At 37.4% G+C, this 14,466-nt stretch overlaps 1 protein-coding gene across 1 annotated transcript; it reads left to right on the top strand.

Annotated features, from left to right (window-relative positions):
• The first annotated feature begins 10,645 nt into the window (after window positions 1–10,645).
• On the top strand, window positions 10,646–13,302 carry LOC143574492 (peptidyl-prolyl cis-trans isomerase FKBP15-1-like). The gene is made up of 6 exons (XM_077059100.1): window positions 10,646–10,832; window positions 10,959–11,005; window positions 11,952–12,014; window positions 12,131–12,221; window positions 12,460–12,564; window positions 13,057–13,302. The coding sequence occupies exons 1-6, from the start codon at window positions 10,769–10,771 to the stop codon at window positions 13,137–13,139; spliced, it is 453 nt and encodes a 150-aa protein (XP_076915215.1). The 5' UTR covers window positions 10,646–10,768; the 3' UTR covers window positions 13,140–13,302.
• Window positions 13,303–14,466: the final 1,164 nt, after the last annotated feature.

The following is a 14,466-nucleotide window of genomic DNA, read 5'->3' as shown; positions in this document are numbered from 1 at the left end:
CTGCTCATGCCGACCCCAACCAGCGCCTCCTCGCAAATTTTCTTCGCGGGGGATGGTTCGGCGGTCAGTTTCTTAACCCATGCGCCAGTTGGGTTCTTGAGGACACCCTCATCCGCAGGCGCAGAAGTGATAGAGCGCATAGTCATACGGATGGGGATCACACCGGCCTTAATGTAAAAAAACCTCTCTGACCAGTCATGAAGGCTCTTGAATGAAACAGTGGAGCACTTCACCTTCTGACTGCGAGGAATAAAAGAGATCCAATTGTCTTGGATCTTGGCCTTATAAAAATATTGAAAGCGCCGAGGAGTGGGTTCCTCGCGCTGGGATTTGCACATGAACTCAAAGTGAGTCACGCGCACGAGTCCAAACGGATGGACTTGGGATATGTGAATCCCATAGAACTTCAACAGTGCACCCACAAACCTTGTCATCGGGAGACGAAGGTTGCAGTGGGTGAAAAAGTGGCTATATAGGGATATATAGCCGGCAGGCGGGTTCGCCGCCGTTTGCCCGGACCTAGGCAACATGCAGCCAAACAGGGTGGGAAACCCCTGAGAGGTGATGAGGTTGTCGAGATCCGCCTGCTTCAATTTGCAGGGGATTTCATTCCACCTTTTGGTGGCCTTGGTCCTCCCTACTTCCTCCGATGTGGTTTCAACAACCTTCTTCCCCTTCCCCTTTTGCTTCAATGTCGACATCACCACAGATTTCACACGGCGTCTTCGAGAGGCAACGGAGGTGATTGAAGGGCTAGACGAGTATGAACTATCAGACATACAACTGTAATAGCCGATAATCGAGGATTCGAATCGATGTAAACACTCAAATCAGAATGTGAAAGCAGGAATTCGAATTTGAACAACAATAAAGATGAGGATAAAAAATTTTCTAGGGGCCTGCTTTTATAGGACCAAGAGAGAGAAAAGTGGCAGCTGATCGGATTCCACGCGCCCCCACTCGCAGGTGCAAGCCAACGAAGGAATGACACGTGTCCCAAACAGCTGTGTGAGGGGACATAAAATTGTAACCGACCTGCCACGGCACAGTGACGCGCCCCCACTCGCAGGTACTAACCAATGCGAGTGCAACACGTGTTCAGGACAGCTGTGAGGGGACGTGAAAGGCAACTGTAGCACCTCGAGCACACGAAACCTCTGACACGTTTACGGCGCACGTCACCACCAACCAACCACGTGTTTGGACCTTTGGTTTTCAACAAAGTGGATAGAACTTCGCGCGATGATGGAAACAACCAGGAAAACGACAAAACCCCCTATAAAAGGACAATTCAGTGAGTCTAATATCTATCTTACCACGCTCGCGCGAGATAAGACACACATTAGACTGGGGGGGCTTGAAGAGGTATGTACCCGCCTCAACACCAATCAAGGCGGGTCAACCCACAAGATAAAGACATTATCAAGGCACAAAGCCAAAACCTAGGCGCATGGCGCATGCAAAACATGCTCAGGCATCATATGCTCGCGCATCACATATGCGCGCAGCGCATCAACGCGCGGCGCATATCACATGCTCTTGCACATCACATATGCTCGCGCGTCGCATATGCGCCCGGCGCACCATCGCGCGGCGCATATCACACGCTCGTCCATATCACACTTGCGCATGAAATATCTGCGCGTGAGAATAAAAAGAAGACTTCGCGCATCCTCAGGATGGGCGCATATCACACGTGCACATAATCAACCTCGTCCTTATCCAAATCAGGATTAGGGCAACCTTGATTGTGCACGTCAGACAATCTTCCAGAAGGCATCTTTTTAAGGAGTAAGAATATGCTGATGTTGACAACGGCCAAATGAAAGGTCGACAACTCAGCATGACACATGTGCTACCACGTGATTACAACCAACGAGAAAGCGCCAGGTGTCCCAGAGGGCACGTGGCGCAGTGCGATTGGAGGAGGCCAACGAGGTTGAGCCCAACCAGTAAAAACCCTAGCACTATAAATACAGCATCAACTCCACTTTGATGACACATTCATTCACACTCAATCATTGACAGTTACAAGCAGTGATATCACATTCAATCATATTGAATTATATTCACTCACAGTCAGTTACAGAAAAACACACAGTCACATCATCAAGGGTATTCAGCGATTCAGCAATACTCTTGAGATTGACTTAGATACAAACATTATTATCTTCTCCAAAAGATACTGATTCTCACGCCGGAGGGTTACCCCAAAGAGGACCCCTCTGTCCCTTTCTGAGGGGTAAGTAACGGCGCTGTTCATTTTGTAGGTGGAAGAACTCGGATCCAGAAGAACCATCGGTGAAATAGTTTAATCACACCCGAGGAAAGTAGATCTGCTACCAGTGAGTAGATCCACGTTTCTTCACAAGTAATGCTGCAATTCTGAGAATATGGTCAACTAAGTCCAACACATTGGACCATTCAAACTAAGACAACGTGTAGGGGTAAAAAGCAAGTGGTTGTGCGACGTGTAACGTCGCGTTCACTAATGAAGAATTTTGAAAAAAAAAATGGTGTAGTGGTAAAATGCTCAATGTCTCTTTGTGACCATTACCTTTTTAGCCTTCTTTCACACAACCTCTTGTTGTGTACACAACGAGCGCCTCCAAAACGAGGCTCAAAACATTACCAAAGTAAAGAGGAGAAGGGGGGGGGGGGGGGGCTAGTTTGGGAGCTCAATTTGCTTTCATAACATTACCACCACGGGTGGTCTTAGCCTGATTCTTGACTTGGCTGTTCATGATTAGCAGCCTAGCATTTTGGAGGACTGCTGCTCTTGTGTGGATACCACAGAAACTAGTTAAAACTTTCTTGTTACATACATGTTAAAACAGATGTTCATTTTTGAAGAAATCGATTATTAATTTAACCGGTTACATATATGTAGATAGTAAATTCACACGAATGTAGAACGTTTAATATACAAATTGAGGATACGTAATCAGTTTGCATAAAAATGCACACATTTTCAAGATTAATATTACTTTTTTGAAGGCCAAATCTTATAAAAACGAAAATAGGGACAACTTAAAAGCCGCGTTGAAGAAACACTAAGTGAACCCTGGAAAGATTATAGATAATCTGGACAGATTATAGATAATCTAGGGGTTAAGTAATGTTTCCCACGGATGAGGTCTAACTGAGAAGGCTGTTCTTCAGGAGACCTTTTTTGAAGATTAATATTAATTTTTTGAAGGCCAAATCTTATAAAAACGAAAATAGGGACAACTTAAAAGCCGCGTTGAAGAAACACTAAGTGAACCCTGGAAAGATTATAGATAATCTGGACAGATTATAGATAATCTAGGGGTTAAGTAATGTTTCCCACGGATGAGGTCTAACTGAGAAGGCTGTTCTTCAGGAGACCTGCAAAACAAACACCGTAAGCTCGTCACTGAGAAGGGGGGGTTCCTCCTTGTGACCACCCTCCGGCGTGAGAATCAGACTAGATTGCTCTGAATATAAGTGTATATTAAGAGATTGCTAGATAACTGGGTAGCAGATGATCTTACCATTCCAAGATGTTGGAGTATTTATAGCCGAAGGTAGGTTTCCAAGCAGGTACAGCCGGCTGAATAGTATTCCTGTTCTACTAACAGTGGACTATGCACAGGCCATACTGGTTGGTGGGTAGGTTACGGCCAACAGTGACAAAGTCGGCTGCACTATTCCACCAACTGTAGATTATGCACGTCCCGCCTACTGTGGATTGTACGCAGGCCATGCTGGTTGGTGAAAAGGTTACGGCCAATAGTAACACTATTCCACCAACTGTAGGCTGCGCATGTCCCACAGTAAGGGTTGGTGAGTAGGCAGCGGCTAATAGTGACAAACAGTACTAGAGGGTGCTCCTCCTCGCACTGTTGTCGGTGAGCTGTCACCCTGTGATTGGCTCATGGGTTGTTCTGGTCAGATCGTCTGTCCTATCCATACCTTGGTAGGTATAGTACAAAAGATCTTTCAGAATCATACAGACTGGCTCATTTAGGCGGGATTGTTCCTGCCTTGCTCATTCCTTCATGTGACTACTGAAGTATCTATTGTCTTGTGCGTGTAGCCCTGCTGTCTGCGGGTAGCCTTCCCTGATGGCTTGTATCCGCAACTGCGGGAACAGGCGGGGTACTTCACCATTGGGAGGCTTTCCCTGCGTGTATAGCTTGCGTACTGCGCGTAAGGTTCTATGAGCATGGTGGGTCCTGCGGGAGCAGATGGTCTTTGCGCCGACGTCCCTGTTCAAGGTGAGTCTTGCGGGACCAACTAGGCTCTGCTGGGACCTACCTCTTCACGCGTGTTACCCAAATATACAAGAGAAGGGAAATAAACAGCAAAAGTACCGGTGTACCACCTTTAGAAAACAATTACAATGAAAAATTGATAAAACTAAACATGCTACATTTTTCACAATCATGGTCTAGTCTTTTACAGTTTTACTTCAATATTTCACCCAAAGGAAATAGGTAGTTTTAATCTCATAGACCAAGTTGTTTACCTAAGAGCTTTATTTTAAAGATTTATCATTTCTAGTTTGCTATATCAACTGAAACGAGCATTTCTTTAACGATTCTATTCTAAGTTTCTACAAAAATCGGGATCAAGAAACTTGGGATCGTTACTTCTATCTACCGAATTTTTGTTTACGGTACCGGGGAGCATTTCGGTAATGGTACCGGTACCAAATCATTAAAAAATTTTGGGAACGGGAAATTTGGGGATTGTTACTGCTATCTTCCGAGTTTGCTTACCGTACCGGTGCCGGTGCCGGTGCCGGTACCGTACTAGTACCGAAACGAGCATTTTCGATACCGGTGCCGGTACCTAGTTTTTGAGAAATTTGAAATCGATACCGGTTTAATATCGAGCTCATCCATATCGTTAGTTGTGTAATAAAATAAAATAAAATAGTTATTTTATACGTACTTAACTATTTATTTAATGATTTTAATGAAATTTAGTGTTATACCGAAACATGAAGGTGTACATGTCATGTCTTTTTTCTTTTTCTTTTTTTTTTTTTCATTTTACTCGCTTTCATGGGCATTGAAAGTTTGAAACAATGGCACTTGAACACCTTATTTACCGAAATAAAAAAATAATAAAAATCATCGTATAAGACGTAAGTAAATTGTTAATTGAAAGTAGAAAGAAGTTATTAGATATTAGAGGTGACATGTCGGCATGATTTATAGCATCTCTTTTGAAGTAGCGAATTTTCACTTTCATAAAAGAGAGACAAAAAAAAATAAGGAGAGAAAGAAAGAAGAAAAAGTACTTTACAAAAACATGGCATGCTAAAAGTAGCGTGAGCAGGTATGTACATTGAAAAATTTAACCATTTTTACTTTCAATTCTTACAAAGAAGACAATAACGAATTTACGTTTACTTTAACTAACTTAGATCGACAATAAATGATATGCTATAGACCAGTCATGTTCACGACTATTCAATGCATATCCTAATCATCAAATTTTCATACGTTCTTTCAACGCATATCTTCATCACAATGAGACCTTTTGAAAGACTGGTTGGCTGATATATGAAATTGATTCTTCAATGTCTTCCATATATTGAGTCCTTTGGTATGAGATGGGTAGGGTTTTTTTAATGTTCCGTTCTTAAATCTAATTTAACGGGAAAAATGAAAGTGAGATAAAAGTCATTTTCCCAACTTTTTACTTAAAAGGTAGACTATGAGAAAATGATACCAATTTTCATCTTTTTAATTTGTAACAGAATTAGTCTAACCAAAACTCTAGCTATTAAAAGGTTCCTAAATTGTCCTCAAACAGTTATTAAAAACACAACATAAACTTACTAATTTCCTTTTTTTTCTTTCAACTAATATATATTTAATTTATTTTCTTTTTCTGCAAACTTTGAGCACAAAATCACGTTATATCTTTCTCTTCACCTTTCTTTCTTTCCTGCCACTTCTTTTATTTCGTCTAGTAAATTTTGAGAACAAAATTAATGGTTTTGACGTGGGTGTAAAAAACGAAATTGCAGGAGGGGGTGCGAGTTCGATTAATAGGGTTAAGAGAATGGGGTTAAAATTAGCGTGACCTTAAAAAGTAGGCTTGTTAAGGTTTACTAAATGGGTGGTGGGTTATGGGTTTAATTTAGTGAATGAATTTACTTTTATTATAAAAGATGGGTTTAATTGTTTGTTTACTTTATTTTGAATTAGAATTGTAAAACCAAAATACTCCAAAATAAAATTTGTGTCACCAGCCAACCCATGGTTTGCGACTTTGCTCGGGTTTTGGTATCATAAAATATTTACAACATAGTAATTTGTAGAGTAAAATTTGATTTGATGTACATCTTCTTAGGTATCTCAGTACCTATTTCTTCAACATCTTAACAACCTTCTTTTAAATTCAAACTTGAAATACTATCACATTCGTTGGTCTTTATATCAGTTCATATCTAATATCAAGATTCAATGTCAAGAAAATGAATGTTAAATAATTTCATTGTATCTTTACTCATTCACTCATATCTTAGAGATGCAGAATCCTATTTAGATTAGAGGAGACATGTAAGGGTGATCACTACCCAACTAATGAGAAGTAAAGACATGATCATTAACTTAGTGAGATGTTCAAGATGTGATCACTACTTTTTAATGAAATGTTTCAAAAGACGACCGCTACCTTGCTTAATGATACGTTTGTAAAAGCACTCACTACCATGTTCAGTCAGACTCGCACAGTTAGTTAGATATTGTTAGTATAGATAAACTTAAGATAAATTTTTGTCCACTCACCACTATAGCCCCTTGTGATTGTGTAATCAACAAAAGATTTTAAAAAAGTACATTCCAATTAGCAAAAACAATACAAACATTAGTCAAAATTTTTAAAAGAACCTATCACTTACTTATATGTTACTTGAAAATTGGTTTAGACCCCTCGGCCGACATGATCACTCACCATACCAATAGTCATATTTTTTTTTAACATACAATTTTATTAAAAAACAAAGACTAACAAAAAACTAGACAATCAAATAACAGAACACCCGAATACCAATAGTTATACAACTTATATTAATACTTAACTAGCCGTCTACCCGTCCTGTGGACGGGAATATAAACGCAGTAATGTGATACTAACATTAAGCCAATAACACATGTGACGGTTTGTCAAGCTATGTTTCAGATTAAGAGATTCATTTAAATACTCATAAATATATTTTACATTAATATATGACACGAAATTAACATAGTCATTTAACTACTCGTAAATATCACTTCTCGCAAGATCCATCCCCTATATAGGTTATACACACACACACACACACACACACACACACACATATATATATATATATATATATATATATATATATATATATATGCATATCAAAACAATTGTAACACTCATTTAGATAAAAACTTGAAATAACAAACTAAAAAACCGTAACATAGACTTGAATAACAAATTTAAAAAGCATAACATAGACTTAATCAAAACATGCATGCGTTCTACGAATCTTATTATAAAAACCAGTCAAAATTGAACAACCCGGTTGCGGCTCAGGATCCTAATTCTTCGAATCTTGGAATTTGGCGGAGAACTTGAATATGAGTCTCCAGTATCACCTTTTCATTCTCCTCGTCATGGCTAGAAACTTCAATTACCTCGTGTCGGTTTTCATCCTTGGAACTCGAAACATCAATTACCTCATCTCATTTCTAATGAATAAGTGCTCTTCCCTTTTTGCTTTGTTTTTCAAGTTCGTGATCCTATTAAAAATTAAGTTAGTTTAATGAAGAACATTAAATTTAAGACAAAAATACGAGCGTACCTCTTCGTTGAATTCACATTGAAGTTGAGATTTGTACGGACTAAAGTGTGGACTGAAGTCAATAATCTGAATACTGTCACTATTACTATTACATGATATTAACAAATGTAATAAGATTAGTGTATTTTAAATTAATAAACAATTAATTTGATTGAAATTGACTTAAGTTATAAATACCTTGGTGTCATTAGGAGAAGGTGGTGTTTTCTCATGCTCAACTTCATCATGTTTGGTATTTAAGTTCACCATTTAAGTTAAGTTGTAAGTACGAAATTTATAATCTTAGCTATGACTTATTAGAATTACAAATAAGAGTTTGTAGTAACGAATTTAGGATAATGTAATAGATGAAAAAACCTATGTTTTATTAGTTGTTGGCATAATTTTCGGCACAATATGTCATATAACTAAAAATATTGATATCTCTTAATAAGAATGGTAGTATAGAAAATATAAGGGAAAATGAAACACTCATACTTTTACATTGACATGAAGAAAATCTTTTGAGATTAAGCCATCTTTCATGATTTTCTGTTTGTGTGTGAAAGTATGTTTAATTGAATAGTTTACCATATAATATATACGTATAATATGAATGAAGATATAGCAGTTATAAAGTGGTATACATTTTTAAAAATGTTGTTTTAAAACATGTTCCCTCTCATAAACTACAGCCCCTATTTTGTGGGAGATCATGAGTTATATGTAAATGGGGTTAGTGGGTGTTAGGATAATAGAAAGATTTATTACTTTGAATGTTGAGTATATATATCTATAACCGTCACTTGGTATGCATGCTTACATAAATATCAATGCAAATAATAACTTGTGATTAGTGAATTACTTTAAAATCCAGAAAAGTTAACTGCTACATATAACAGTGTTAGTTAGCATAATTAATAGGAAAATGGAGTTAATTGGCGTTTCATATATTGTTAACCAAATTCCTAGCAAATTGGAAGTTTTATCAATTTGTATGTGTGTGTGTGTATAAGTAAACGAAAAACTAAGTTAGAAAATGGGCCGAATGTATCTAAATAATAAAAACCTAAAATATCTAGGTAGCGTATGGTATGCAGGAATGGAGGTTGGAATGAAATGACTCATTGTGAGAGAATGAAAAATAGTGTGTTTGGTTGACCAAAGGAATGGAATGACCCATTACCTAGTTCATTCTATTCCCTCTAAAATACCTCAATTTCATTCCATCCATACCCCTATGTTTTTTTCATTCCATTCTCTCCTTCACCATACATCGCCTCCACCACCCTCCCAACACCACCACCACCCAACATCAACACCCACCACCACCACCAACCGCCGCCGCTGCCACCAGCCACCACCATCGCCGTCCGCCGTCGCCACCGGCACCTCTACCAACCATCGCCATCGGTGCCAGCCACCTAGCACCGCCAGCCGCCCATCGCATATATCTCAAGATTTCCCACCACCGCCGCCACTGTCACCAATCACCACCATCGGCTTTCACCGCCGTCACCACCCACCTCCACAAACCATCGCCATCAGTGCCAGCCACCCATCACCTCCAGCGACCCGCTGCATCCATCAATCATCGCCCCACCATCACACACGCCGCCTACCGTCACCGCTACCCACCACCACCTCCACTGTTACCGCCACCACCACCTCCACCGTTACCACCACCGCTCCCACCACCACTCACTACCATTTTAATTTTATTTTTTTATGTTTTCTTACCTACCAACAACACAAAGTAATAATTCATTTCATTCCCATGTGGTAACCAAACATTTCATTGGAATGGTAATAACCCATTCCATTCCTTTGTCCATTCCATTACCACGTCCATTCCATCCCGTCGTCCATTCCATTACCCTATACCAAACAGACCCCTAGTAACTCTCCACTAACACAACCACTATTCAATTCGGTTACATTACACATTACAAAAACATGTGATTAAAACTTGCATTGAGAAACAAAACCAAATTCTAGCAACTCGACTATCACAAATCTATTTATATAGCCCTAATAATTACACCTGTTAAACTGCTGATTTCGACAATGTCATTCCATTTCCATTCTAGCATCCGGTTCCTTTTCTTTTCTTCTATATACCACGGATCTACAAAACATAAATAATTTGTTTGTTGGAAGTTCATAAACTCAATAAGACATAAATACATTAAAAGTCGAATGGAAGAACTTCATGCAAACTACCTCGTCGTTGAATTCACGAGAAAGTTATGATTTGTACGGACTGTAGGGTCCAGTGACACAACTTCAACACCCTCACATCATGTCTAAAAATAAGCAAGACTACAAAGCAACAAAAGAAAACATTAAGGGTACATTATCATTACAATTAAAAATACAACATAATCATCTACATATAATATGATTAAATGATGAAGGAAAGACAAAAGCAACTTATGTATGTATTGCACATTACTTTGACATATTTATCACTTTGGTTTTCTTCTATCCTGTGTGCAGTTGTTGATGTATGCATAAAACATGCTTCAAAGTTTATATAAATAAATCTAGTAGTGGGTGGTTACCCTTATAAATAGGTGTAGTTGGGTGGTTACATACGAGGAAAAATGTATAGTGGGGTAGTTACATATGAGGAAAAATGTATAGTGGAGTAGTTACATGTGAGGAAAAGCAACCGCTTTTTAATCCATCGTTATCGAACGACCAATATTCAATCTTAAATATTATCGGACGGGCTCATATCAAATTCCACTATTCTTTATTAATTAATAGTGAATATATTGAAAACTACATATCCATGCCGTATCCGGCCAGCTAAATTCTAGGTCTCCGATTCTGACGTGGCTGTTTTTTCATATTAGAAGGCTGACGTGGCTGCACCTGATTGAACAATACTCGTCATCAAGTTTTCAACCATCTGAGATATGAAGACATACAATGCAAATCGAGTCAGACTAACTTGACGAGTTGACTCTCATGGCGAATTTGCGTACTATGAAGGCAAGCTCAATATTAATTCTACTAATCGCAGCTACACTAGGTGCGTATAATCGAAACTGAATCACATTATTATTATTATTATTATTATTATTAATTTGCATTCACAGTCTTCACATTGTTTGTGTAAATCAAACAACAATTTGATGTATTCTAATTAATTAAACAGTTTCAGCTAAGTCAGGAGATGTGACGGAGTTGCAGATCGGCGTCAAGGTAACAGACACTATCGACTTACATCCATCCTTTATTATTTATTATATTGATGTTCGCTATGTATTGCATTCAAAATATGTCGATTTTTGTTGATGAATTGGGCTAGTTTTATTAATTAAATTATGGTTTGGTGTGATTGTTTAGGATTAAGGTGATATTTTAGTTCAGATCTGTTATTGATTGAGCAAGGGAACAGAATAGATCTCTAGATTCATATTGAAATTGTGAGTGTAAATGAGTTTATTAGTTACAAGTTCGGCTCGTTTGTTATTACTTAATTAATTTTTATACGTTTTTAATTATATTCTTTTAGTTTTGTGAAAACCTTAAACGAGCCTAAGCACGGTCTAGCTCGTGTAGTACCTTAAATGGCTAAAGCTCGGCTGTTTAGTGTGACACTAATGCACAGAAGTCCAAAAGATATGCAACTTAAAAAAACACAAAGCTCATTAAGGCTCGAGCTCGGGCTCGATAACTAAACGAGCTTTATTTGAGGCTCGGGCAAGGCTCAAGCTCAAACAAGCTTGGGTTGTTTCGAGCTTTTTGTCGATAGCTGCTTGGCTCGTTTGCACCCCTATGAAATTGAATGCACCTATAGATCTAGCACACCTAGCCAGTGTTCTTCAATTTGAAAAATAACAAAAGAGGAAAGTTAAGATTTACATATTTATAGTTGTAATGATTTATGACTTGTTAGTTGGCTATAATACGTCACGTCGTCACCCTCCATTAGCATGAACTTGTGCCATATTTAATAGTGTTATTCATTCCATATGCTCTTTTTGTTACCTATATAAAGCTGGTGATTTGGTTTAGTTTCTTCTTTGATGATGCCTTATGGTTGTAAACTAGTAATGCCTTGGGTTGATTTCATAATGATGCATGAGTAGCATACACCTTTTAATGTTATTAATCTTCCTGAACCTTGAATATACTGTTGTTACAGCATAAGCCGGCATCTTGCGAAATACAAGCACACAAAGGCGATAAGATCAAGGTTCATTATCGGGTGAGAATATGGTCTTTTGAGTTGATCTATGTTATGTTGTAGAACTCAGTGGTAGATGATTATGCCACTGTAAACACATCCAAATAAACAGATTTTAACTTGCACTTGTTTTACAGGGAAAACTTACTGATGGCACTGTTTTCGATTCCAGTTTCGAAAGGGGAACCCCATTTGAATTTGAGCTTGGTAGTGGTCAAGTGATTAAAGGTAGGAAATCTGCTAACTTCCATTAATTTAGAAGTTTCAGCCAAACATTTAACCCTAGAAACTATTCTGTTATAACAAAAACTGTGTTTCCTTCTATTCTGCATTACTGTGAAAGGTGTTTGTAATCTAATGGTGATCAAGCTTCTCTAAATAAGTCCATCTATATATCAACCATTATATATATATATATATATATTATATTTCAAGTAAATTGTTGTTTAACTAATTAAGTTTGCAGGGTGGGACCAAGGACTGTTGGGAGCATGCGTTGGAGAGAAGCGTAAACTGAAGATACCTGCCAAAATGGGCTACGGAGAGCGGGGTTCACCTCCTAAAATCCCAGGTAATAAAGCATTCTTGTAGTTTTCTAGAAACCCATAAAAAGAACAATTTATACAAATTAAAAAGAACTAAGTTTGCTCGCTAATTCGTAACATATCGCTTCTCAAATCTCAAATGGTTGGGCAAATGTAACTTGCATTCATCCAAGGTTGGGCAAATTCAAATTGGTCAAATGGGTTAAGCTAAAAAGATTCAATTTAACGTGTCAGATGGCTCAAACGGGCCAAAAGTCATCCAAAATGTATTCAAACGCATATAATCTGATAATAACTTGTTTAAAGAATAAATGGTTTAGATTATTATTATTATTATTGTAATAAGATAGTTTCGACAATCATAACCAACACTTCTGTCATTATTAAATACAGAGAAAGTAATAAAAAAAAGTATTTTTGGGTCGGGTTGGGCTTAAGCTAAACTGAACTGTTTGATGTGTACTAGGATCTGATAGTTTTCTAATTTCTAATCAAATAATATTCTGATTACTGCACAGGTGGGGCCACACTTATATTCGACACGGAGCTTATTGCAGTTAATGGAAAAGGTGTCGCTGGAGACGACAAAAGCGAGCTATGATCTCAAAAAAGCTTAATGATAATACATTAATACTTATAGACTGTATCAAATTTTCATCAGCATGACTTGCTTTTGTTTTTTAATTGTAACATGACTGACAGTTTGTAATTTTGTTCCACCATCTAAATTGTTGGACCAAATTTAGTGAAAGGGTTTATGAAAATATGCTATAATCTTATAATCACTTTTAAGAGAAAATAAACTGTTATCGGTCATTAAGCTTTTATCAAAGAATCACAGTCAAGGTTATGGGCCTATGGCGGACGGCCCATGCTTAATTCCATTAAGTCGTAAGCGTGAAACAAGGCTTGTAACAAACCGAGCGGAACATGCTCGTGTTTGTTCATTTAACTTTAGTTGAACAAATGATCGGATAGAGCAATTAAACAAACAAAGATTTCTTGTTTGTGTTCTTCGTTAAGAAAATGAACATGTTCATGCTTGTTTATGTCTATTCGTTAACGGTATAAACAAACGATTCACGAACGTAAACGAACAAACATAACTTTACACAAATGAATGAACATATGTGCTAAACTAGTTAAAAGGTAATGTGAAAAGACAATGTGTTGGCCCTAATAAGTTATTAAAACTAGAATAAGTTGTAATTGACCAAAAAAAACTAAAATGAATATAGTAACTAACGTAAGCTAACGTAAACATTAAGAATGAACATAAACGAATTTAAATGAACGAACTTTCACGAGAATAAATGAACGAAATGTTTTTCATTTTTTTCCCCTAGCTCAAAACTGGGCCGTAGACATCACATAAACCCGTTAGGGCCAGTCTTATGGGCTAGGCTTAAGATGGACCAAGTGCCCACTATAAAAGGTTGACCCAATTTTGCCAATTTAAAATTTTTGATCTCAAGATTTGTATCTATTTGTAGGTAGCAATATAAAAAAAAGGGTAGTTGGTGATTTCATTGCAAAATTTTCTTGGTCAAATAAGCTATCAATTTCAACTTTATTGTTGAAGATTGCACCATTTTATCATTGCTTAGGATCTTCTAAAGATTATGATAAAGACAGCCAATTATGTAAATATAAAATATAAAATATAATTTATAAATGCTAGCAAATGTCAGGACCAATAATTCAACGTTAAAGAGAGTAAGAGACATAAAGAAGAACAAGGTATGTGATTTTTTTAACTAAATTCTACCTTTTACCTTGTCCTGCAACGATTTGAACATGTAACCTTAAAATGAAGTTTGTATTATCAATCCTCATTTATTAATTTTATTACCGTGAAGATTTTAGAAAAGTTATGGTGCTTCTTGAAATTTATATTTTCGGATAATTTAGCCGGTTACGGTAACTTT

Source organism: Bidens hawaiensis, unplaced genomic scaffold (assembly GCF_021521415.1).
Source record: "Bidens hawaiensis isolate Kalapana, Puna unplaced genomic scaffold, B.hawaiensis_p1.1 tig00026942_1, whole genome shotgun sequence".
Taxonomy (NCBI): domain Eukaryota; kingdom Viridiplantae; phylum Streptophyta; class Magnoliopsida; order Asterales; family Asteraceae; genus Bidens; species Bidens hawaiensis.
This window is presented reverse-complemented; position numbering and strand designations above follow the sequence as displayed.